This window comes from Leucopleurus acutus, assembly GCF_964270905.1.
Source record: "Leucopleurus acutus genome assembly, chromosome: 10".
In the NCBI taxonomy this organism is placed as follows: domain Eukaryota; kingdom Metazoa; phylum Chordata; class Mammalia; order Artiodactyla; family Delphinidae; genus Leucopleurus; species Leucopleurus acutus.
The window spans coordinates 3,410,889-3,437,689 of record NC_139153.1 but is presented as its reverse complement, the minus strand read 5'-3'; the positions used below and the strand labels follow the sequence as shown (position 1 = coordinate 3,437,689).

At 59.0% G+C, this 26,801-nt stretch overlaps 1 protein-coding gene across 2 annotated transcripts in view; it reads right to left on the bottom strand.

Annotated features, from left to right (window-relative positions):
- FBLN2 (fibulin 2) overlaps positions 1-17,532 on the bottom strand; it is a gene marked incomplete at both ends in the record, with an annotated part of 49,484 nt that extends 31,952 nt beyond the window's left edge. For both annotated transcript variants that reach the window (XM_082848240.1, XM_082848241.1), the window contains one exon: positions 16,269-17,532. In XM_082848240.1, coding sequence (XP_082704366.1) covers positions 16,269-17,532 — 1,264 coding nt within the window. The remainder of the gene's footprint in view (positions 1-16,268) is intronic.
- Between the last annotated feature and the right edge of the window lie 9,269 nt (positions 17,533-26,801).

The window sequence follows — 26,801 nt, the reverse complement described above, 5'->3', positions numbered from 1 at the left end:
GGGTTGTCACCCACAGGCCCTGGTGGTGCCGGGAGTCCTTTTACAATGACTAGAAGATGGACAAACAAGAAGGATCCTGAGCGTTGCCTTCCTGCCCCGGGACCCCAGACACAACGGCTGAGAGCCAGCAGGAGCTGCTGGGCTGAGCCCACCTGCTGGGCCCACCCAACGTAGCCCCTTAGAGATGCCTTCATCCATCACCCGGGGCAGGACAGCCCCCAGCACCCCCTGCCCTTTGCAGCACCTCCCCCAGCCTAGTTTCCTCATAGGGGTGTTGACTGGCTCCCTCCCCCCGCCCAGGTCAGCACCCCGCCCACCTGCTCACCACCCCAGCCCGGCCTGGGAGGCGCTGGGCCACCCTGGCTGACTAGCTGGACCTCTGGCCTGGCCGAGCCGCCTGGCGGGCCCCAACCTGCAGCCACGGCACCTTCCCTCCAGCTCTAGAAAGAGGGTCCTATCCCCACGACGGTTTTACAGGTGAGCAGGCAGCAGCCCAGATCACATGCCCCAGCCACGGGCAGCCACATGACCAGATATCAAAAATGACTGGAGGACTCAGGTAAACCGAGGCAGTGTGCAAAGACAGCTTGACAACAGAACAGAACAGAGAGGCCAGAAAAGACCTACTCATCTGCCCTTGGTTCCTGACTAAGGTAACAGTGCAGTGGGGGAAGAAGGTCTTTACCACACCCAGCATGGGGGCAATTGAACATCCACCTGAAAAAAGAATGGGTTCTGACTCCTACTCACACCGTCCAGAGAAACAAATCTAAATGTGATCTAATGCGAAAGGTGAAACAAGTTAAAATGTCTAGACTGTAACACAGGAAAATATCTTCATGACTCTGGGGTAGACAAAGATTTCTTGAAAAGGACACAAAATACAATAGCAGAAAAGTAAAGATCAGTAAATTGTATTTCCTTAAACCTCGGAATCTGTGTTCCTCAGAAGACAGCATGTGCAAGGTGCTCATCAGGAAACGTCCTCACGAGAGCGGAAAGGAACGTCAGAGAGCGAGACAAGGCACTTGTGATCCAACAAAAGACGCATCCTCAGAATCTATCAAGAACTCCTAGAAATCGGCAAGACAAAGAAACCTGATTTAGAAACGGGCAAAGAACGACAGAATTCCAACAGTAACACGAGAGTGTGTTCAACGTAGTAAGTTATGAGGGAATGAAAATTAAAACCACGATGAGATCCCACTGCACAGCCATCAGGTTTGCGACAGTGAAAAAGAGACCACATCCAGTGTCGGCAAAGACTTTCACTCATGGCTGGCGGGGACGGAAATTGGTGAGGTTTCGGAAGACTGTCTGGCAGCGTCAGCTAAAGCTGCCAAACCCTCCAATACAGCAATTCCACTCCTGGGTAAATACCCGACAGAAATTCACACGGGATTTCCACAGCCACTGTATTTAATCACAGCCCCACACTGGAAACAGACCAAACCTCCAGCCACACTAGGACAGATCAATAAACCATGATTTATTCCTACAATAGAAAAATGAAGAGCAACTTTTTTAAGTGAATTACTGCTACACGCAAAAGTCTGGATGAGTCTCAAACACAGGATCTTCAGCTAAGGAAGCTAAACGCAAGCAAAATCACACCATATGGTTCCCACTACACAAAATAAATTCAAGAATAGGCAGGAGTCACTGATGGTGATAAAAGTCAGCCTCGTGGTTTCCGTGAGGGGTGGGGGGCAGTGGGGGGAGGGAGAGTAGAATTGGCTGAGAAGGGACACCAGGAAAATTCTGGAGTGCTTGAGATGTTTTGTATCTTGACTTGAGTGGAGCTGCCTGGAACCCACTGAGCTGTTGTAGGAAGAAGCGTGTGCTTTACATACATAATACTTTATAAAACTACATAATCAGATATAAAAAAATTCAAGGGAGGACTGTTATATTAATCTAGATTGAAAGATATTCAAGAGTATCTATAGGATACTTTAATAAATACTTTCCAAAAGAAGGAAATTCAAGAGAAAAAACAACCAAATAGGAACCAAAAAAGATCTCACCACCCCTGATAAAATATTACTTTACTAAACGGGCTATACGTTACACTCTGGGGGCAAGTGGAGAATACAAACATGGCACAAGGGAACTGGTAACTGTGGCAGGTGTAGGATCACAGTATGCAGTAATACAGGAGATGTCTTTATTTCTCCGTTGCGACACACCGTGTCAAGGCTGAAATGTTTCCATCACGCACACGTGCGCACATGCCCACGCACATGCTGTATCTCAAACCACAGAGAAAGAAGAGCAAGCACTGGACCGTTACGGGGCTGAGACTTCTTCCCTGAGCCCCCTGCCCTTAGAGGGTCTGTCCCAGCTGCCAGGTGGCGGCTGGGGTCCCAGGTGGGACTCTGGGATGCTGGTGCGCTGCGGCTGGTGAAGCCGCAGTTACGAGAGGACTCGACGGCGGGCTTTGCTCATGTGGAGGGGCCCTGAGGCCCCACGGTGCTTGGCTTCAGGCTGGTCCCCGGGAAGCTTTGGGAGGTGGGGTGGTGAGGGTTGGATCACCCATGCACAGGCCCTACCCTCCCTCCATGGCCTCCCAGGGAGCCGGGGGTGTGCGTCTGTCATGGGCATTTTAATGGGCTACGTCTGTTGGTACTTTCACAATCAATGAGAAAAGCCGCTTGTACACAAACAGGCTGCCCTGATGCGGAGCAGTGCCAAGACTTGCGACAAGCTCAGCTCTGTTCAAGAGGACTGTGCGGCCCTGGCATCTGGGTTAGAGGATGCACCCCAGAAAGAGTCACCGGCCACATGGAACCCGCAGGCAAATGCTGAAACACTGAATGGGACCAGCCTCATTTTCTGAGAAAATAACTTCCCCAGCACAAGGACAGAATAAAGAGATCCAAGTACTTGGACACAGGAGTGGACAGCTCACATCCTAAGAATGAACGCGTCACCGGGAGATCAGTCTAGAATCACACCATTGCAAGCATCCTTCTAGCACAGGGCGTATGACGGAGGCTGGCTGCCCATCAGGCGGGCCTTCACCTAAAAGGAGAGCTGTCCCTCCCTCCGCCAGGCTCACCTCCGCCGCCAGCCATGTCCACCCTCTGCTGTGCTCCCCAGGCCTCCGCAGACCCCCAGCCCCACCCAGCACAGCCTTCCAATGTAACTCACACTTCACACAAACCAAACGTGTGGACTTCCAGAACTTCACCAATACACTTGGGACGCATTCTGTTCCTCCTCAAAAAGAACTGCGAATTTCCTCCCTTTCATTATTAGTTGAAGAAACCGCGGCCACCCCCGACTATGCTACGGCTCAAACCAGAGTCTGATGGCATTTCGCTTCTTGGGATAGCGCTTTGTTTCATACATGAATCTTGTAAATGACTTAATTCTATTTAACTGTTCTTTCCAGATAGTTTAATTTAATTACCAGTGCATCGCACATGCACACAGTTTAATAAGAGATGATGTTTAACTTTAAGGCAATTTTGGTTTTTCCCGGGCCAGTATTTACTATAAGAGAAATGTAAACATAACCTTATTTCCCACCTTAATGAAACTGATTGGTTAAAAAAATACAAAAGTTGAAAATATCACATAAAAAACTGGACATCGGGCTTCCCTGGTGGCGCAGTGGTTGAGAGTCCGCCTGCCAATGCAGGGGACGTGGGTTCGTGCCCCGGTCCGGGAGGATCCCACATGCCGCGGAGCGGCTGGGCCCGTGAGCCATGGCCGCTGAGCCTGCGCGTCCGGAGCCTGTGCTCCGCAACGGGAGAGGCCACAACAGTGAGAGGCCCACGTACCGCAAAAAAAAAAAAAAAGAAACTGGACATGTTTTGTTTCTCCTCTTAGAGGCAAACAGGAAGCAGGTCACCAGTGTGGCTTCCTGCAAAGCCCCAGGTGGTATCATTGGGCCGGGCGGTGGCAACATGGAAATCCTGCCTGGGGAACAAGCAGTGGGCTCACTGGGGTCAGGCATCAGATGAGGCAGGGGGTTGGGTGGGAGGGCTGTACTGGCCAGGGGTCTGGGGGCGGCAAGTCTGTGACCTCAGGCTCCTAGCGTTCCCAAGTGGGATGCCATGCGGCCAGGTTGGGGCTCTTCTAGCCCAAATTCCCAGGGACCCCACGCAGCAACTTTCCATTTCTCTTAAGCCACATACCTGGGCCACAGCCCCAACTAGACCTTGACCAGACCTCTTCCCCTCCCCACCCCAAATATCTCCATCCTTTGTCCCACTCCCCCTGCAGCCTGCAGAGTGGCTGGTGGATGTTCAAAGTGAAGCAATGAGCCCCAATCAAGGGGCCCAGGAGACCCCCCCACACTGAAGACCCTAAACTGGGTGTAGGTGGAAGCAGAGCTAGGAAGCCAGAACCCTGCTCTGCTTCCCACTGGCTGAGCCATCTCAGGCAACACCCTCGGCCTCTCTGTTCCTGCATCCGGGCTTCAGGGGCCATGCAATGGCAGACAAGGAATAGCGAGACCTTCCCAGGTGATCACCCACCCCCCCACACACCCCCGCTGCCCACCTGCCAAGTGAGGCCAACCCAGGGGGGAAAAAACAGAAGCCTGGCCGATCATTTTCCGCCTCCGGCCCGGACCTCTTCCTAAGGCACCTCCCCTCCCCTGGGGGTCAGCGAGTGGCTCCGACACTTCCAGGATGGGATTGACCATAAGCCGCCCTCGCCCACTGACCTGGGGTCGCCCATCTCAGGAAGCACGCTGCCGCACCTGGGCCTGGGAGGTGGAGTCCTGTAGATCCCGGTGCCTCCGCAGCCACCAAGCCTGCCGTCCCAGATTCACCTTCCACCCTGCCCACTGCTGATGGCGCCTGGCGCCCACTCAGGCATGGCCACCTCTATGTAAGGCCACAGCTCCCCTCCGGGCCTGGGGTGACAGCTCCCACTGCTGCTGTGCCCTCACCCTGCAGTCCCCTCTGTGACTCTCTCCAGGGGCTTTGAGCCTGTGCCACCTGTTTCCTGGGCTTTGACTCTGCTGGGCAGGGAGGTCTGGGGGGGAGCACACTGGCCTGGGAGTCGGAACTTCGGGCACCCCACCCTCGGAGCTCGCTGTGAGTCTCCGCCAACCCCCTGCCTGCCTCTGGGCCTCTGCGACCCAGACGTATAACGAGAAGCAGCTGGCGCTCCGTGAGTCTAAACTGGCAGCAAACCGGTGCCCACTTCATGCTTTACTGAGGCTTTGATATACGTGAATTAGTTGCCAACATTTACAAACGGGGAGATTTTATATAAAATTCCAGATCCTAGGCTTCTTTCGGAAAACTTAAAGTGATGGGCCACGCTGGGCCCCCAACTCCAGGGCGACAATTGGAGCCAGGAAGCAGCTGCAGCTGCATCCTCATCCCCACGACCAGCGGCTCCCCTCCACCAACTGCCTCACCAGGGGCACCTGGCTTTGCTGCCTCATCGCGTCCGTCCCAGGCCCGCGCGTCACAGCAGGCACCCCCAGCCCGGGCAGGAGTGTGCTGGGCGGGGAGGCCTCCACGCTTCTGGTTCCCACTGCACCCCCAGCACCCGATACAGTCTGGCCCAGAGCACGGGGCCCATGAACTGTCATGAATGAGTACTCAAGTGGGGCAGGGAGTGGGGGGCTGGAAGGGAGACAAGACAGCTTGTCTCCTTCTCTCCCCGCCCACCCCGCCAGCTTCTGGGAGCACTGGGCCCAGGCAGGCAGGCTCCCCCCAGCCAGACTGGCTCGTTCTGCTCCCCCTTCCCTCCACCATATGGACCCCAGAGAACCCCAGAATCTCAGCCTCTGGGGCTGGGGGCCTGCCAGCCCTGCCCTCGGCCCTGTTTTGCCCCTCCTGGGCTGGGGACACAGGGCAGCCCTGGAGCCTCGATCTGCTGACAACAGGAAAATACCTACTCGTGCCAGGCAGCTGGGCAAACCCTGGGAGGTGCTGGGGCAAAGGCCGAGAGTCAGTGGTCGACAAACATCTGCTTCGCTGCCCTCAGTTACCTCCCTGTGCCTCAGTCACCTCAGCTCTGAAATGGGCATGATGACCATCCCCCCCGCACATGGGTGTCACGAGGCTTTGACGCACCGACCGATTCACGTCCGGGGACGCCCACAGCCACGTGATAAACGCTGCCCCTGCGAGGGTGAAGGAGGAGACCCTCCCCATTTCTGGGACGTCAGCCCCGCAGCTAGGCTGTGCTGCTGAAGGTGAGACCTCAGGAGGGGGCTGACTCCGTGGGCAGACGCTGGAACAAAGGCGCAGGGCAGCACCCCCTGCACACCTGGAGGCAGATGGAGTGACCGGCGGGGGGCGGGGAGCAGCCAGTGAGCAGTTGAACACCCTCCACCCAACCACACGAGACCTGGCCCCTTTGCCTTTTCAACAGCGGGACAACTCCTGGCCACCAGAAAAGACCCACATCTGTTCACTTAAGCGAAAACAAATCCATGCCCCACCACCCAGAGTGCAGGGCCCTCGGGCAGGGAAAGGAAGGGGCTCACAGTCACAGCAGCTGCTCTGAGCCAGCTGACGTCCTCTCCCTACCCCGTCAGTAATCCTGGGGGGATGGAGATTACTCTTCCATCTTGCAGACACTGAGGCTCAGAGAGTGTGAGTCCATCACCTGAGGTCACACAGCCAGGGCAGCAGAGGCAGAGTTCACACCCACGGATTCACCCTCTGAGGACCAAGCTGGTTCATCCCCAGCACTTCTCGGCCCCAAGCCCGCTTTCCCTGTATGGAGACCCCGGAGTACAAACGGAGGGCCCAGCAGAGCCCCAGTCCACGCAAAGCTGACCTCGGCTAGACGGAAGTTCCCCCTAAAAGCTCCATTTGCTGCAGGACAAGGGACCCCGAGGCCACACAGCCCCTGGCCCGGCGCGGACGAGGTGCTGTCAGGCAGACGACGTTGACCCTCCCCCAGGGAAGGTCACAGCCCAGACTTCTGACCTCCAGTTCACGGAGGCACCCGGGATTCCGGAAGGCTCAGGGTGCAGGAGGCTGGGGTGGGGCGGCTTGGCTCAGCCTCGGGAGAGCCGCTCGGCATGTGAATGGGAAGCAAGCCGGAGCTCAGAGGCCGCCGCCCTCCTGGCACAGCCCCCAGGGCCGAAACCTCAGCGACCAGGACACCAGTGTAAGTGGAGCCCTGCTACGCGGCAGACCCCAGCACCTGAGGCCCGACACCAGCTTTCTCCCAGTGAGAACACGCTCTAGGAGGGAGCCCTCGGTAAGCCCACTTCACAGATGAGAAAACTGAGGCCCGGGGCAGTGAAGTGATTTGCCTAAAAGTCTCACAGAGAGTGAGGGGCAGAGCAGCCTCACCCTGGGGGAGCCTTGGACCAGGCCAGAGACGCCTGAAGCACCGAAGGACCTGGATCCAGAGCTGGGCCCACCACTTACTCGCTGCTGGCCTGTGGGCCCATGTTCCCCTGGGAAGGGGAAGGGACTCGTGGTAAGGTCGTGTGGGGACTGAGATGAGGCACGAGGAGCACCGGCCGGGGCCGGGGGTAGCTTCACTGTCTGACCTCCCTCCCTGCCTTTCCCACGTCCCCGGCGATGCCCATCAAGAGGAGCCCTCGGGGCTTCCCTGGTGGCGCAGTGGTTGAGAGTCCGCCTGCCGATGCAGGGGACACGGGTTCGTGCCCCGGTCCGGGAAGATCCCACATGCCGCGGAGCGGCTGGGCCCGTGAGCCATGGCCGCTGAGCCTGCGCGTCCGGAGCCTGTGCTCCGCAACGGGAGAGGCCACGACAGTGAGAGGCCCGCGTACCGCAAAAAAAAAAAAAAAAAAAAAAAAAAAGAGGAGCCCTCGACCCCGGGCTGGCCTCCTGACAGGCAGGCAGCCCAACGTGGAGAAAGCAGTGGCTGAGCCAGTTCTAAGCCTGGGCCCGAGAGTTCCTGTGCGCGTCTCATCTTTCACTCTGAGCCCTGTTTCTGCGATGGGAACGAGTTCGTGGAGCAGAGGCAGCCGCCCTGGCAGAGGCTGTCCCAGACCAGCCACTCCCAGCAGCCACTCCCAGCCTGGGGCAGCAAGCCCGGCTGACCTGTGGACTTGGGATCAACAAGAAACGCCTACTGTGCGCCCCAGACGTTCTGCAGTCGCCTGCGACTCGCATTACTGAGGCAAGAGACTATTCGTTCCATGACCGAGGTGTGTCTCCAGCAGGAAGGACAGGAGCGGGTTTGGCGAGAGGGCAGAAAGACCACCCCCCACGCCCACGTGCTGCTGGCAGGGGTGTGGCCAGACTTGCTGGGGAGCCCACAGCCAAGGCGGGGGCAGGGGCGTGGGGGGGAGCAGGGCACACTCACAAACTAACGCCCCTGCAAGACAGCTCCCACCAGCCAAGGTGGGAACATCTGGCTGCCCCTGCTCGGTTTTCTCCCTAGCGCTTCTCACCATGCAACACAGATTTTACGTAATGAATGACTGTGTGCCCCCTGCCCCTGCCCCGATCCCACGGAACACAAGCCTCGTGAGGGGTACTAACTTCAACCATTTTGATCACGGCTGTATCCCTGGCACCTACAACTGTGCGGTAGGCACTCAATAAATATTTGCTGAATAAATAACCTGGGGAAACAGGCATTCCCATACATGGCAGGTGTGAGCAAAATCTGGTACACCATCAATGGTGGTGAGCTGGCAAGTACGGCGTTTTAAGTAGGCCTCCTGTGGCCTCTGCAGTGGAGCCCATGGCAGCCAGCACCTCCCCAGACAAAAGTGTGCAGACGACCATCAAAAGACTGGTACGGCAGGTGCACGGCAACGCTCTTCCTAACGGTCCAGGCTGGAAACAACCCCACAGCCCTTGGCAGGAGAAGGAGCCACCAAACTGGGGTCTGACCATACCATGGGGCAGCTCTCAGCCACGAAGAGGACCAACCACGGAGCCCAGAGCCTGTGGACCTAGAAATGCTGTGCTGAGCACAAGAAGCCGCACACGAGAGCAGACTGCGTGGCCCCATTTACGAAAGTCCGAGAGCCAGTCACAGTCAGGGAAGCGGTTCCCGGGACGGGCACGGAGGGGGGGACCTGGGTTGTCTCGGGATGTTTCACGATCTGAGTGCCGAGCGCGCGGGGTGTTCCTTTGTGAAATGTATTACTGATTTGCATGCTTCTAATAGGTTCTCCTGGTTACACTTGGATAAATGGCTTACAGAGAGAAAATAAAGGAACGCATGTGCACACAGACCCAGCGATTCCACACCGGGTGCAGCAGGAAGCCACTCACTGCCAGCAATGGACACAGTGCAGCATCCGTCTGCCAGGACAGTCAGTAACAGCTGGGACGTGCACACAGCGGAGCCCTGGCTGGTAAAGGGAGCTCCCCATGTGCCGACAGCGAGAGTCCCAAGGGGGGCTGTTCACGGAGGAAAGCACAGGACAGAAAGGTGTGCACAATATGCTATACGTGAGAAAAACAGTGCACACACCTGCACGCTTGCCGTCGTAGGACCTGTGGTTCCCAAGTGTGGTCCTATAGGCCCTGAGGGTCCCTGGGACCTAATCGGGGACCCACGGGATCAACATTATTTTCAGAACAACACTGCAACACTGGCTGCCTCCTTCACACCCTTTCTCCTATGAGCATACAGTGGAGTCTTCCACACACTACGTGACTTAGTAACGATGTCATCACTTCGATGGCCAATGGAATGCGTACTTGTGTATTCTCTGTTTTCTAGAATTTTCTAAAGTAAACTCATGAAAAGATGCTCAACATCATTAGCCGCCAGGGAAGTGCAAATTAAACCTTCAGTGAGATACCACTTCACACTTCACACGCTAGGACGGCTACATTCAAAACGACAGACGATGACAAGTGTTGGTGAAGACGTAGGGAAGCTGGAGCCCCTGTGCGCTGTGGCTGGGGATGTAACATGGTGCAGCCGCTGAGGATGACAGTTCGGCGTTTCATCTCATGGTCACACACAGAGTTCCCAGATGACCCAGCAATTCCGCTCCTGGGTACATTCCCAAAAGAAATGAAAACATACGTCCACACAAAAGTATGTCATGAATATTAACAGCAGCAGTGCTCGCAATAGCTAAAAGGTGCAAACACAGTGTCTGCCACCCGGTGAGTGAATAAACAAAATGGGGCCCATCCACACACTGGAATGTCCGCCACGGAAAGGAATGAAGCACTTATTCGTGCTGCAACGTGCAGGGGGCTTTGAAAGCGTTACGCTTGGCGACGGAGGACCGTCCACAAAGGCCACATATTGTATGATTCCATGTCCAAGAATGTCCAGAAAACGCAAATCCATAGTGACAGGGAGTAGACTGGAGGCTGCTGGGGGCTGGGAGGAGGGAGTGGGAGGTGGCTGCTACCGGCATAGCAGCAGGGTGACAAGAATGACCTAGAATTAGATTCTGACGATGTTCTCACGACCCTGACAAAAACTACTGAACTGCACACTTTAAATGGGAGGGCTTTATGGTACATGAACAATAACTCAATAAAGCTGTCTAGGAAGGAAGGAAGGAAACACAGTTTTTAAAAATTAAAGAACCCCACCAGAGGCCGAGCCTTGGCCCCAGACCCTCTCTATGGGGAGCAGCTGTGAAATGCAGCCATAAGCTCTGGGGCAGCCAAAGCCAGGGGGCCCAGCTACAAGCCACTCAGACCCCCTCCTGCCCCACATCCTCCATGGGACCCACCAGCCCAGCCCCTCCCCTGGGAGCCTAGGGCCCCCTGCCCAGCTCTACTATGACCCCAGAAAAGCCTCCTCCCCTCTCAGGGTGCCATTTTCTCTTCCATAGAGCAGACCAAACAGACTGTCTCAAGGTCGCCACAGGGTGAAACTCAGCGCCTGACAGATGCCCCCAGCAGAGGACCCCGCTCTCCTCGGTCTTAGCACCTTTAGAGCCCCCCCACCTCCCCGCAAGTCTGACAGTCAGGCAGCCCCTTCTCAGCTCCCCCAGTGTATGGCCCAGGGTACATGGGCCTGGTGTGCCCGCAGCTGCCGATTTTCAACAAAAGCCAGAAAGCTGGAATTTATGTGAAGTCTTCCAGCGTCTAAATGTTTGCAACAAAATTCTAGTGCTTACAAAGATGCTCTGCAGAAAGAAGCTGACAGGTGACAGGGGCGTGCACCATTAGCAGAGCAGCAGAGGCGGGACCAACCCCGGCTACGCGGGGTCGGTGAGGAAACCGGGGCTCAGAGGCATCGCGGCCCAGGCCCCAGGTCACACAACGAGCACGTGTGAGCTTCGGCCCGGGACTCACCACGGGTGAGCAGGGGCTGCGGGAAGCCCAGGCCCCTCGTTTGCGGGTCCTGCTGCCCTCGGCAGAGCCTACGCTGCCCTGGGAGAGTCAGACATCCCAGGTCAAGGCCCGTGGGCTGGGGGTGAGGAGGGGAAGGGCCGGCTGGCCCACCTGCAAGCTCTCCTCGCAGGGCGCCCACTCCCCAGGCCGCTTTGGGAGCCAGGAGCTCCTGTGGCTGATGCTGGCACACAGAACATGAGCTCAGGTGTCCAGACTCCCAGCCTGGCTCCCTCTGGTCCCCAGGCTGTGCTCAGGGACCACTCAGACCCCACACAAGCTTAAGTCTCCCACAGCTGAGCCTGGAGAGGAGAGGGGAGGGTCTGTAGGAATCCTCCGGGGAATAGGGCGAGGCTGGGCGGGTCTCCCTCTGCCCCCTGGAGCCACAACCCAGTGATTCTGGGGGACCCTGGAGACCCCAGACACTGAAGGCCCAGGGCTGGCTCCTGGGGCTGCAGGGTGAGGCGGGGAGAGCCTGCTCCTGTGCTCTCCTCCCTTCACCCCGAGAAGTGCTGCATGACACAAATAAGATCCTGCCAGTTCCTGCCTAACACCTGCAGTGGCTCCCCACTGCCCTTGGGGAAGGGCCCAGATCTTCACCCTGAGGGTAAACACCATCGCCCTGGGCCTGGCCCCTGACCACTCCCCAGCCTCTTCTCACACCAGCTACACAGCCTCCTTTCAATCCAACTTCTTCCCTCCAGCTGCAGGGCCTTTGCACGTGCTATGCCCTCTGCCTGACACACTCTCTTCTCTCTGCTCCCCACCTCTCACCCAGTCAGCAGCTCCTTGTGCTCAAACAGCACTTCCCCGGAAGACCTCCCTGATCCCCAGGGGAGTCCGATCCCCCAGACAGGCTCACAGAGCACAACCACCCCATTCCTCGGTCCTCGTCCTATGACTACCACGTTTTCTTCCCCACTAAACCATAATGTCCCGAGGGCAGGGGCAACACGGTCCATCTGGCGTCTGTCACAGCCCCTGCACACGCCGGGCACCAGACATGACTATCAGGGGTGAAGACATGAAGAAACGGCAGGGGCACCTGGATCCACCGCTTCCTGCATGTGTGTCCGTGGGCAAGTGGCCCTATTCCTCTGCTGTGCACCAAGGGGGCGGCTGTGATGATTAAAGGAGCCAGTGATCTCAGAGGGCTTACGATGGTGCAGGCACAGGTCATAAGCCAATATGGTGTCTGCAATTAATATACAGTTATTTGAATTTTAAAGCTTCTCTATTAACTGGAACGTCAAACCGTTCAAGTACCGCTGCCCCACGGGATCCGGTGATGTGAGGCCCCGAGGAAGGGGCTCCTTTCCTGCCACGGGGTCCTGGGGCCTGCAGGTTTTGCTGGAGCCCTTTTCCAGGAGAGGGGCTGGAACCTGCATCTTCTGAGGGTGACCCTGACCCAGGTTCCCACCCTTGTGGCCCAGGAGGGCGGGGGGTGGTCCCCAGCTCCCTCCATCGTGCCAGCCCTGTGGTAGAAGGCGCCCTCACAAGCCCCCTGAGGGACGACAGACGTCAGAGCCCTTCTCCCCGGCAGGGAGCCGGGCATGTGGCTTCCATTAGGCTCCATCTGGACATGCTCAGAGGCAGCCTGGATCCCTGGCACAGCTCCGGCTCAAAGACAGGACCCCCGCTGCAGCCGGGCCTGGGGCAATGGCTGGAAACCTCCTCCTCCAGGCCCCAGGGCTGCCATGGCAACATGGCCGGGGGTCATTTCCGCCCCACGGCGCGCCTCTCAGCCGGCCCCACGGGCAAGCAGGACAGAGCTACCACCTCCCCAGTCCTCCCCACTGAGGGCCCCTTCATCCCTTGGGAACCCCCAGGGCTCCCCCTACAACAGCAGTCAGAAGGCTCTAAGGCCCTCACTGCCCCAAGGACGCTCGTCGGGTCCCTGACCCCCACCCAGCAGGCATCCCCTGGCCACCCTCCCCACTCCGTGTGCATGGCTGTGACCACGGACAATCTTTGTGGGCTCATCCATTACCGCCCTCCACCCCCATCAGACCCCAAAGGGGAGAGGCTGTGCCCACCCGGTTCACTGGACGGCCCCTGGTGCAGAGAGGGTGCTCTGCACCTATCTGCTGCAGAAACTAAGTGGGTGGATCGAGGAACAGATGGTGAATAGTGACGGCTAACATTTCTAATTACTCAGCAGTGCTAGGCCCCATGCCGAGTTTGAATGAGTTAGCTCATTTAATCCTCAAAACACCCCCAGGAAGCAGGGCCTTCTCTGCCGCTTCCAGATGGAGAAAATGAGGCACAAGGCGGAGAGCCGCTCGCCTGAATTACAGAGCACATGCGCTGGTGGGTGTCAGGTGGACACTGGGTGAGCAGAAGCAGGGAAGATGGACGGGGGTGGTGGACGGCAGCCAGCCTCTGCTTACACGGCCTGGGCCAACTCCTGGGTCCCATTTAAATTCACCCTGCCGGCCCACCTCTCCCAACTTCCTACATCTCCCTTACCCCGAGCTCCAAGAAGCACAGCCTGTCCCTGCCCTGCTCTGGGCTTTGCATGGGCGGGGCCTCTGATGGGATGAGAGGCACTCAGTCAGGGGCCCCACCCCCAGGCGGCCTTCACCAACAGCCACACCCCAAAATCCATTTGAGAAAGCCTGGGGCAGAGGAAAGAACCCGGGGCTCCTGAGAACGAAGCAGCTCTCCAGGGTTCCAAGACCCACACCACAGAGAGGCCTCTGGTAGCAAGGGGGCGGGTGATGGGGCCGGGGCCGGGGCCGGGGCGTGTCTATTTTGGAAACCCTGGAGGCTGCACGCACCATCCCCGGCGCCAGGCCTGCAAGCCCGCCCGGGCACACGTGGACTTCATTACAGCCCCGCCCCCCCCACGCCCCGCCCCCTGCAGGCTCGGGGGCTGGGCGGGGAGGAGCCCCCGGAAGCCCCCCCCCCCCCCCCCCCGCCCCTCGCCCTGGTCCCCGCCGCCACCTCTCACCGGGTCAGCTGAAAATGAGAAGGAGCCCAGCTCCCAGCTTGTGGGCGGATGGAGTCACAGACGGGGCCGGGCACCTAGTAGGTGCTCAGCAAGGGCGAGTTCTGTGCCCGTCCACCGAGAGCAGGATGGAAGGAGCCGCCAGGGTGGGGGCCTGGGGGCTGGGGGAGCCTGCAGTCTCGGCCTTAGCACACAGCGGACGCCCAGCAAGGGCCATAGCTCTGGACACACGGGCCCCCTCCCCCAGGAAACCATCCCAGATGCCACCCGGGCAGCCCCCACTCACAGCCTGTGGACCACACTGGCCAGTTCCTGCCTCCCAGCGGCCCATTAGGGCCTGTCCACAGTTGCTACCTAATAAGGGTCTACAGAGTGAATGACACAGGACTGAACAAGACATGGACTCGCAGCTGTGGAGAGAGATATCTAGACACCCAGACAACTCCTAAGGCTCCCTCAGAGGTGGGGGCAGGGAGCTGCAGAGTGGGGATGGAGGAAGGGTCATGCAAGACACAAAGACCCAGTGAAGGATTCCTGGAAGCGGTGCTGCCTGAGCTCACTGGGAAGAGTGTGAGCAAAGGGGTGGGACACAGGGGGATGACAGTGTAGGGTGCTCATGGGGTGGCAGAGAACTAGCACGAGGGGGGATGACTGGCAAAGGGGTGGCCAGAGAGCCCCCCCATTCCCTCATTAATTCACCCAGTGTTTACAGAGCACCAACTGTGTGCACAGCAGAGAAGATGGCAGATGGGGTCCCTCCACTCATGGCTCTAACATTCCACCGGGGGAGACAAAATTAAACAGGTAACGATGTGCCACAATGCCAGGCATTACTGGGAGGAATTAAAGCAGTGTAAGAGGAAGGCGGGGCGCTCTTTGACTGGGGTGGTCAGGGCAGGCCTCTCTAGGCAGGTAACCCTGAACAGAGAGCAAATGGCGGGAAGAAGCGAACTTCATGGACACCTGGAAGAGCACTTCAGGAAGAGGCAGTGGCAAGTGCAAAGGCCCTGGGGCTGGAAAGTACTGGAAGGGGCCAGGAGGCCCGTGCAGCTAAGCACAGCGGAGGGAGAGGGTTGCTAGGCACTGAGTGTTTATGCTCCCACCTCCAAACTCATGCGTTAAAACCCTAATCCTCAGTGGGATGGTATCTGGAGACGGAGCTTTGGGGAGAAAACTAGGTCTTGAGGGTGGAAGCCTCATGATGGGATTAGTGCCCTTCTAGGAAGAGATGCTGGACGGCTTGCTCCACCTCTGATGTAACCCAGATGCGATGTGGCCTCATCTGCTCTACCAGGAAGCAGGCTCTCATCAGACAACCGACCTTAGACTTCCCGACTCCAGGGCTATGGGAAATAAACGCCTGCTGTTCAGCCACCCAGTCTATGTATTTTTGTTACAACAGCCAAAAGGGACAAGAAAAGGGTGAAGAGAAGGCCCGGGAGGCCCCAGGGTCAGGCTGTGCAGGGCCTGAGGCCCCTGAGAGGACTTCAGTATCTACTCTGAGTAGGTGGGAGCCCCAGCAGGTACTGAGCAGAGGAGGGACAGAAACCACTTGTATGTTAGCAGGACCCCTGGCAGGAAGGGGTGACAGACCCAGTACTGGGCTCTTGTAAGGAGCCCCCACAAGAGCCTGCATCCATTCTGCTGCCACCACAGAGGCCAAGAGCCCAGCATCCATGACCAGAGGCTACTGTCAGGGAGCTGTGAGCAGGCAGCTGTATCAGGGTTGTGAGCTCCCACTTCCTGCCAGGGCACCTGTGGACCCCTCTGCAGGGGCCCCCCAGCCCTGATAAGGTACATGTAAGAGGCCTTCGGCCACAGCCCTATCAGGTAGCCCAGCACCTACCGTGACAGGGACCCCACCCATCCACCCACCATGCTACCCCCAGAAGCTGAGCCAGGAGGAAGCCCCATCTCAGAGCCTCCAGCCCAGAGCTCAGGGGATGGCGCTGGCTGTCCCTGGCCTGGCCCCGCAGACCCAGCTTCCCCTGCTCCAGGCAGCTGTGCACAGACCTGGGCCAGGCTACAGAGCCCCGAGGCTGCCCTTCCCTGGGATGAGTGTCCCTGGAGAAACCAGGAAACAGGCTTACCTTCAGGGTCACCTCTGGGGACAGAATGGACAGAGTTGGGGTCTGTGTCCTCCTCTGGCCGAGAACGGGGCACAACCGGTGGCTGCTTGGGCACTTCCTGGGTGGGAGGGACGCGGGCCGCCTCCTGGTGCAGTGTGGTCAGGATGGCGTGGGTGCTGGGCTCTGCCGGGCCCTCGGGAGCGCTCTGCGTGGCCTGTGATGCGGGGACACTGGCCGTGGTTGACGCTGGAATGGGCCCAGCTCCCTCCTGCCCAGCGCTGCGGGGGGTGGCCTGGGCGTCCGGGATGAGGTTCTCTTCGGGCCGTGCCCTGGCCTCTGCCGCCTCCTCTTGGACAGGGAGACCAGGGGCTGGACCTGCTGTGGGCCGTCCATCCAGGCCCCTGGGGCCACCTGCTGCCGGCTGCTCCCTGACTGTCAATTCCTCTCTGTCCTCCTGTCTGTCCTCCGTCACTCTCCTGGCCTTGGCCTGCACGGGGGCTGGGGGACCCAGGGCGGCAGCTGCCGTGGGCCTGGGGAGGGCAGCCGGCCAGCGGGTGGCCTGGATGGCTGAAGGTGGCTGACCCCCAGCTCCCAGAGCAGCCGGGCCCCCAGCGCCCGCCTGGAGCTCGCCCTCCAGGGCCGCCGCGGCCTCCGCCTCGGCCACCTCCTGGTCGTAGCTGTAGGGGTCTTCATAGTGTCGCTCGGGGTCACCCTCCTCGGCGTCAGAGAAGTTTCCAGGGGCGGCGTCTCCGTGGCAATCGGGGAGCCGGTAGCAGATGAGCTCGCCGCCGGCGTCGGGACAGTGGCAGGCCCGGCAGGGCGACAGGTGGACCGTGTGGCCGGCGGCGTACTTGCGGCCAGAGTGGACGCAGCCCACCTGGCCGCACTGCGGGCAGCTGTCGGCCGCCACCAAGGCCTCGATGCAGTTGGGCGGCAGCTCCGGGCAGGGCATGAACTGGCAGCTGATCTTGCCACCGCCCGGTGGGCAGGAGCACTCGGTGCTGCCGAAGTCCACGAAGTAGGACTGGCCGGCGGGCACGCGGCCGCGCACGAAGCCGCCCTGCAGGCAGTCGTAGTACTGGTAGCCCTCGCAGGCGCAGCCCTGCTGCATGCACGTGGCGCAGCAGGCACCCGGCTCCAGCGCCTCCTCGATGCAGTTCTCCAGCGGGGGGCACTCGACGCCCGTGCAGTCCTGCCCCGGGACCGCCGTGCTGGGGCTTGGGCCCAGGGCCAGGGCCACGGCCACGGCCAGCCAGGCTCCCACGGGCTCCGCGAGTGATGCCATGCCCCACAGCCGGCCACGCGTCGCCTCCAGATCAACCGTTCTCTCTCACGAGGCCCTGGGGGAATCGGAAAGGACACGGATCAGCACCACGTGGCGGCCACAGGGGGACACGTGTGCACACCTGGCACACACACCGGCATGTGCGCACGGCTGGGCAGCCTCCCCACCTTCACTCACATGCATGCACTCGTCCTCACATCCCTACGCACACGCTCCCACTCGCACCTGCTCAGATGCACAGACAGGCATGGCCGTCGCTCAGGTGTTGACAGAGTTGCCAGCGTGGCCCTGCCCAGGGCCGCTGACCCCCACTCTCACCTGCCACCTGACACGTGTCCCCGGGTAGGACCCTCAGCCGACGGTCCCGCACACACTCACACTGTCACATGCATTCTCCAGGCACATGGCTGGCACGCCTGGGGCATCGGGGTCTCACGCCCTCCGTGGCAGGCACGCAGAGGCCGGGTTACAGCCCTCCAGGCACAGTTACATGCGCTGTCTCACCCACAGCCTCACCTATGTGCCGGGACACCACGAGTGGTCTCACACACACAGTCACCAGCGCCCAAACAGTTTATCTCCCCCCGAAACCCAGCTTGAGCCCCAGCCATGCACCCAGAGTCCCGTGGCTGCCAGCCAGAGGGCAAAGCCAAGTGGACACTGGGCAGGAACCAGGCCCTCCCAGGCCTCGGCACACAGCCAAGCCCCCTGCCATGGCCCTCGGACCCCAGGGCCCAGGAACACCCCCTAACAGATCCCCTTGCACTGCAAGTTATGCTGCAGGGGAGCCTCCTGCCAACCTCCTCAGATGCCTCAGCAAATAATACCACCGTTCCCAGAATTATCCTGGACACCCGCTGTCCCCCGCACGTGCGCACGCGCACACACACATACACACACACAGACACACACACACCAAGTCCCGCCCATCCACTGAGCTGCGTGAACAGCTCTCTGCCCTCTGCCCACTTCCCTCCACCACCGCAGCCTCGCCCTGGCTCGAGCTGTACCCCCATCTGCCCTGGAACACGCCTGCCACCTCCCTCCCCGCCATCCACTCCTGCCCTTTCTCTGCAAAGCCGCTGTGATCTGGAAGGAGCTGACCCCAATGTGCATGGCTTCCTGGCTTCCCAACCAGGAAGCAACAGTCTGGGTTCCCTGTGCGAGCCACCCTAACCCTCCCTCCAGGGGCCCTGGCATGACCCTCCCGCAGCCCCTCCTTGTTACCCTCTACAAGCCACTCAAATGTCACCTTCTCACTGTCCTCGCTCCTCCCCCTACCTCCATCCTCGCAAAAGTCGCCGGTCCCACAGCCCTGGGACCCGCGTGACTCGGGGCCAGGCCTGCACCCCTGGGCTGCATGCTCCTCAGTCACAGACAAGGGCTCCCTCTCCACCCATTCCCGCCCCGAAGCTGCACTATCATTTGCAGTCACTGCAACGATTGTCTGATTTAGAAAAAAAGACAATAAAGTGAGATCTCTACTATTTTAAGTTTGTAGATTTCAAACCTAAAAAATAGAACAACAGGAACTTCTTAAAAGTCTTTAACAGAGAGGAGAAAGAAGCAGCCATCGTGCTGCCCGCCTCCTGGCTGAGCTGGGGAGAGTGTGGCGGCAGCGCAAGGACCCTGTCGGGCAGGGCAGTGACGGAGCAACTCAGCGGCCACGCAGCAGGAGAGGAGGTCTGCCTCCGAGGCCAGTCAGCCAGGATTGAGGGCACAGGCCCTCCAAGCCGGCACCCTCCAGAACTGGGGCTTACCAGCAAGTGAGGCAGGCCCCATGGACATTCTGCCAGCGCTGGCACTCTGGTGCGCGGAGCAATTCCAGAGGCTACTGAACGCCAGGCAGTCATGAGGACAATGAAGACATAAATGAATGAAAGCCAGGAAACGGGACAGGAAGAGGCCGGGGTGTGGGAGAGCCTATTGTGGCCAGGGTGGTCAAGCAAGGCTTCTCTAAGGAAGTGGCATTTGAGCTGAGGCCTGAGCAAATCGGTGAACACAGCCCCATGAATGTCTGGAGGCAAAGCATGTCAGGTGGCAGGAACAGCAAGTGCAAAGGGCCTGAGGCAGGACTGCACAAGGGAGGTGGGGAGCAGCAGGGGCCACTACAGCGGAACCAGTGGGCAAGGGCCAGGGTGGTAATGCCCAGATAAGCCCTGGAGCCTGGAATGACCTGAGGGGACGCTCTACTTAAAAGGTTCGTCTGCTGCCGCACTGAGAATGGGAAGGTGGGCGAGAGATGGGCAGCGGGAGAGGACGTGGCGGGATGTGCTGACGGCCTGGGTGGGGGTGAGGAAGGGAGTCCAGGATGAGCAGAAGTTTGGGCCTGAACACCTGGAAGGACAAAGCTGGGGCTTCTTGAGGCAGGGAAAGCCATGGAGGAGGGCCACAGGCCTGCATGGAGATGGGCAGCCTGGTTTGGGCCTTGTCGAGTTTGAGAAGCCCAGAGATGGTCCAGGTGAGGATGGTAAGGGCGCCTCCAGGGACAAGAGCCTGTGCTGGGCGCGGAAAGAGGCAAGGGGGGGGGGGTCTCTGGACAAGAGCTGACACGCATGTCCCCCCAAGCTGAACGGCTGCCTCAGGAGGGTGGAGGGCCCCGTAGGACAGAGGCCCAAGACCCCCATGACAAACCACGGAAACGGGAGGGACGAAGGCCCTCCCTCCAGTCTGCCCTCAACAGTGTCATTTAAGAAAGAAGCCTCCTCCCCCCGTGCCCCCCACTCCTCCTCATCACACACTCACAGGAACCCTGCATCCAGGAGGCAGTATTCCCGCCACAGCCCACACACGGCTCCCAGCAGGGCCTGGCCCTTGGACCCCCTACCGTCACAAACGGCCCACAACCACGTGAATCCAGGCCCGGAGGAGAGACAGAGAACATCAGCCCCCCGCTGGGTGTTTTCACTTGCTGTGCAACCCTGAGCAAGGCCCTTGCCCCCTCTAAGCCTCTCAGCTCTGCATCTGCACACAGTGGAGAGGCTCTACCACACCTCAGGTCATAGTTGGGGCCCACGGGCACTACCTAGCCCACGAATGCACTGTGTGTCCCACGCAGTGAGCTTTTTTAAAAATTTTTATTTATTTTAATTAATTTATTTTTGTCTGCGCTGGGTCTCTGTTGCTGTGAGCGGGCTTTCTCTAATTGCGGTGAGCGGGGGCTACTATTCGTTGCGGTACGCGGGCTTCTCATTGCCGTGGCTTCTCTTGTTGTGGAGCACGGGCTCTAGCCGTGCAGGCTTCAGTAGTTGTGGCGCACGGGCTCAGTAGTTGTGGCGCACGGGCTTAGTTGCTCCGCGACGTGTGGGATCTTCCCAGACCAGGGCTCGAACCCGTGTCCCCTGCATTGGCAGGCGGATTCTCAACCACTGCGCCACCAGGGAAGTCCCCCACGCAGTGAGCTTTTACTTTTCAGTTAGTAACCAGCACTTACAGATTGGAAATGCTCACATGAAAATTCCAGCTTCTTACTTCTCTGGAAAATTCCTGAGCCCCAGCCACCCTGAGGTGTCATACAGCGTGTGGCCTCCCGGTTCCCCACGAAGCCTACGCCATGGACTCTCTGCTCACTCACACGTGGCTGGACGTGCTTGAGCTCTGGGTCCCCCCAGGCTCACCTCTGAACTGGGAGCCCCATGGTCATCCCCACTGTGGTCTCCAGCTGGGAAAATGGAAGTCCGGGTCCCTGCACGCTGCTCAGAATCCCCGTCAGTCTGCAGGGGGTGCGCCCACCTTCGAGAGGGATGGGGCCGGCTGGGATGTGTCCGCAGGAGGTGGCCCAGTGGCGAGGGGCTGGGTCCCTTGGGGTGGCTACCCTGGGGAAGAGCAGCCTCAGGGGCGCCTGGCACAACTCCCCAGCTGCTCAGGACGGGTTATGGCCCCTCAGGTGTGTACGGAGGATGGAGGGCAAGAGACCTCAGCTCCACGTGGGGAAAGCTTTCTCCAGGTCAGAGTCAGACCAGGCTGCAGGTGCGGAGGGAGCTCCCCGTCCCTGGAGATAAGCTAGCGGGGCTGGGAACACGCATACGAGTGAGAAGTAGGAGGGCACAATCTCTACATTGCTGGTTCTCAGATTCAAACATGCCCCTCCCGGGGGGCTCCAGCTGCTGTTTCCCACGGCCCCTGCAGGAAGTGGCCCCCTGAACATGTGGCTTCTGCAAATCGGCCCCCCTCCAATATGAAAAGAGGAATCATGACGGGAGGGGCTGAAAAAGGGGACCTGACCTCCCTGAAGTGGGGAGCCCCAGCAGGCAGACTGTGGTGACAAAGACCCCTGAGGCTGGGCCTGAGGTTGGGTCACGGGGCGCACACTCCGAGGTAGGGGCTCATCGGGGACCCGGCAGACGAAGAGAAAGACCCCCAGGATCTCCTGACACCCACAGATGAACGAAGCTGGGTAATGCAGGCACGTTAACAAGACTACGATTGTTACAGTGCCAGCTGGCCTCCGTGAGCCCTGGAGCGGACACCAGGAGAGGGGCACGTACACAAGCAGGCCACACGTGCGTGCAGGGTGAGTGCCGAGCTCTCCTGCCCCGTGCATTTCCCTGAGAACTCTGCACCATGTGGCCACTGGGTATTTGTCCAGCTGGTGGAGGGGACACAGGACACAGGTACAGGCCACTAGGCCGGTGACCGGCCCCCGGACCCACTCCCTGCCCTGCCCTTCTCCACCTGGCTCTGCACCGGCAGGGACAGGGGTGCTGCCCTCCTCAGACTGCATTCCCGGGCTCCCGCAGTGCCCAGGGGCCACCACTGACAGGGGATCAGAGGGCAGGAGAGGGGTTGGGGTATTGGTTCCCCACCTCCCTTGCTCCTTCCCTCCAGAGCAGGGGTTTGGTGATGCCTCCTCCCCCTCCCCCATGGCCACAGCTCCCGCTGGAGCCCCACTAGCCTGCAGGAGGGCTCAGGTGAGGGCACGAACACATCCAGCCAACCCACAAGCCCATCCCCCCTTTGCTGCGACTGGTGGCAGGGGGCTGTAACCATGAACCAGTGAGACTCAGAATGGTGACCACTCCCACAGGGGACGCAGAGGGACGCCGACACCCCCCCCACAGGAGCTGGCAAGCTTCCACCTTGGTCTCTGGAGTCCTGAGCCACCAGGAAAACGGGTGAGGACCCTGCCCGGGAGACCCTGCAAGCCCAGTGTGCACTCCTGCTGGTCACACACTGGCATGTGAATGAGGCCATTTCAGACACCCCCATCAGACCGGAGACTAGTATAAATACCACCAGGGTCCCCAACGACACACCTGCCTAAACCCCTGAGCAAATACACCGCTACCACCAGGTGCCGGGCCGCTGGTCACGCGGCAGCTGGACCCGCAAGCACTGGGACCCAAGTAAGCAGCCCCAGCAGAGAGTCCAGGGGGGACCTTCTAAAGGACAAAGGCCCCGAGTCCTCGGCACACAGCAAACGTGGGCAGAGGAGACGCTGTGCTGGGTTCACACTGGCCTGAGACGTGACAGCCACCGCGTGCGGGATTCCCGCTCGGACCTGGAGCGAACAGACAGCTGAGAGACACCGGGCTCCCCGGGCTCTGAGATGGGCCACGGGCCAGGGGACGTGAAGGGACAGCATCATTCCGTGAGCTCCGACAGCTGCAGACGGGGGTGCTTCTGAAAGACTGACACTCTGAGGACCACCAAGCCTGCGATGTGCCCTCACACACTCAGCACGAAACAAAGGCCACGCAGCCAACTGTGCCCAGCAGTGAAAGCCGGTGACGGGCGTCTGGGCATCCTCTCCGGGCTTCACGCTCCACAACCAAGAGACGGAGACAGCAAGCCTTAGACGGGCAGGAAGATGGGAGCCCCCAACACCACGCCGAGGTGCATCCAGCTGTGCGGAGCTGAAGCAGGCTTAAGGCAGGAGCGGGCAGGTGGCGGAGGGCCTGGCTGGCCAGACCCCTGCTAGGGCGGGGGCAGCGGGCTTCTCACGTAGGCCGGGGTCAGCGTCTCACAGCCAGGATGTGGGGGGACGGGGCAGGGGCACACTCCCGGGAGTGTCCAGGGAGACAGGAGGCTGAGGGCTCTGTGCAAGACACGCCCACCGTCCCGTATCCTCCCTCCCTCCCCCACCCCAGGGCGCCCGGGCAAGGGGGGCTGGCGATCAGAGCTGACCGCACCTCTGCCGCCCTCACTGCTCCCGCCCGCGAACACAGATACACGTCCCTACAGTAAGTGACCCCGTCCTGATGATGAACCTCAGTGGCCACCCAGAGAAGGCCCCAGAAGCAAGGCCACCCTGGTGCCCCCCCATGGCCCTGGGGCACTGACTGATCACCAGTGCCACCACTACCGAAAGCGGGGTCTGGCCTCACGTGACACCGAATCACAAGGTGAAGGAAATTCTTCCTTTCCTGGTTCTCTGAGCCTTCTGATTCTGACAAGAATAGGCTTGCCAGAGCTAGCAAATAAAAATACAAGACATGCCGTTACAGAGGAATTCCAGATAAACAGTGCATCATGATTCAGCATTAAGTATGTCCTGTGCAATATCTGGGAGATACTTATTCACCACTTCTCTGAAATTCCAATTTAACTGGGCATCCTACATCTTTACTGGGCAGCCCCAGACAAGAACAAAGTCTCAGGTTGGTGCTGGTGTGGTTTCAAAACATTAAAAATGTTTGCAGGGGATCTATCTTTTAAACAAGAGGCAGCTACAGCCAAACACAGATTCTCAAGCAGCTGGGGATGACAGAAGGGATACAGACACTCAGGACCCTGTAGACACACCAGTTACAAGCACGCGAGTCATCAGGACCACCTGGCCCGCCGGCCACCACCTCTGAGGGCGGTGCCGCTCCCAGCTTCTCCCAGAAGCCTGCCCAGACGGCTGCCCGCTGCCCCCAAGTCCAGCCAGAGGGTGGTCACCAGCCAGCCGCCTGGCCGTCTGTCTATGGAGTGTGTTTGGGGGCCCACACGGCACTTTTGAAATTAGTTGCTGTTATTAAAACATTGCAATGCTATTAATTTATAATTGATTTAATGTCATAACACTTAAAATCAGAACATTTTACACCTAAGTTGGATTCCCAACTTCTCTAGGAAAATCAGAAGCTGGGCCTGATGGCGGGGTATCACTGGTCCACGCTCACTCTCCATCGGCATCGCTGGGCTCCCCCGTTCCCCTCTATCCTCTGGAACCCTCCTGGGCCTCTCCTGTCTACACACAAAGGAGGGAGGCCCAGGGGAGGTAGGAGTTCCTGCTCCCCCTGGCCCAAAGCCACTGCCTGAACGGCCTGGTTTCCTGGGTTAGGACCTGTCTCTCCTGTAAGTGGCAGACACTGGGAATTGTGCCCCCTCCAAGGAGCCCGCTCCTACCCAGGTGGGCTCAAAGGTCAATCGTACCAGAATCCAGCGGCATCCCCACAGCCGCACAACCACGGGAGGGACGCTCGAGTTAATTACACACTGTCTGAAGCCGGGACCTCCCAGAAGCAGAGCCTGAGATGGGGTTCTGAGCATGTGGTTTATTGGGAGAACCCCTGGGAGAAGGGAACGGGAAACAGGATGGCAAAGATGTGGTCTCAGCTGAAGTCCGACACCAGCCTGCAACGTGGTTGGGGAGGGGGGGTTCTGCAATGTGACTGGCACCCCAGGGCTCATCCCACTCAGGGACATCAGTGGGTCATTGGCCAAGGCTGGCAGTGGGACGAAGCGGGGGGATCACCTCCTGCGCCCATGAGGGGAACCAACACCTGTTGGCCAAGGGCGTCTGAAGAACCGCGCAGGTGTGAGCCACTAGCAGCAGCTGGGGGACGAGTGCACCAGGAGGAGGAACCAGCCCAGGCACCAGCGGGGGCACAGGCTCTGCCGCACACACATACACACACCCCTGCAACAGCAGGTCAGAGAGTCTGCTCCTAGAAACGATCCCCAAACCTAGCTTTAATTTCTAATCTGGGCTGAGATCACCCCAGGCTCAGAAAGGTAAGAAAGTAATGTACTAAAAATAGTATCTGCACACCGATGTTCATAGCAGCATTATTCACAGTGGCCCAAAGGCAGAGGTAACCCAAGTGTCCATCAACAGATGAGTGGATAAACAAAATGTGGTCTCTCTACACAATGGAATATTACTCAGCCTTAAAAAGGACGTTCTGGGACTTCCCTGGTGGTGCAGTGGTTAAGAATCCGCCTGCCAATGCAGGGGACACGGGTTCGAGCCCTGGCCCGGGAAGATTCCACATGCCGTGGAGCAACAAAGCCCGTGCGCCACAACTACTGAGCCTGTGCTCCAGAGCCCGCGAGCCACAACTGCTGAGGCCGTATGCCACAACTACTGAAGCGCACACGCCTAGAGCCCGTGCTCCGCAACAAGAGAAGCCACCGCAATGAGAAGCCTGCGCACCGCAACAAAGAGTAGCCCCCGCTCGCCGCAACTAGAGAAAGCCTGTGCGCAGCAACAAAGACCCAACGCAGTCAAAAATAAATTAAAATTTCTAAAAAATGGCTAAGAGGGTCAGTTTTGTATGTATTTTACTACAGTAAAAAGTAATAAAACGTGCACTGTGGAGCCAAGAGTGAGTAATCAAAGAGCAGAGAGCGGAAAGGAAAAACAGTGCTGCACTGAAGACCCAACAGGAAACAAGAGCTGCCCCTGAGACCTCCCCATCATGGTCAGCTTCCTGGCACCCAAGGCCAAAAGGGAAATTAGAGGATGACCTGGTGCTCCTTGTATGATAAGAGGAAGTCATCTAATTCACTGGGGAAAATAATAAACGTGTTCTTGGCACAGAAACTTAGGAGGGATTTTAGCTGTTGATCAGGTTCATATTAACTATCACTTCCTCGGCACCGACATGATGCCAAGCGCTGGCCTGAGAGCTTCTAGGGATGTTGATTTCATTTAACCATGCTCTGCAGATAAGGAAACTCAGGCCCAGACAGGATACATGACCTGCCCCCGGTCACAACATCAGTAAAAGGTGGTGCGCAGACATGAAGCCAGGTCTGCCGGGCCAGGGGAGCACAGCCAGAGGCCTTCAGTTTGTCGATATTCATTACACACCTGCTACCTGCCAGTCCCCACAGCAGGTACTGCGATGTGGCGGTGAACAAGACCCAGAGAGGCCCTCCCCCCGTGTGGCCAACATCCTGGTGAAGAGAAGAGACAAAGAACAAGTAAGTAAGAAGATAGTAAGGAGGCTGTGAGGGACAGGGCCTGGGGCCCGCCCCTGGCAGGAGCGGGCAGAGAAGCCCTCACTGAGGAGGTGACGCTTAGGCTGAGACTTGCCTGGCGCAGATGCGGCGGCCGT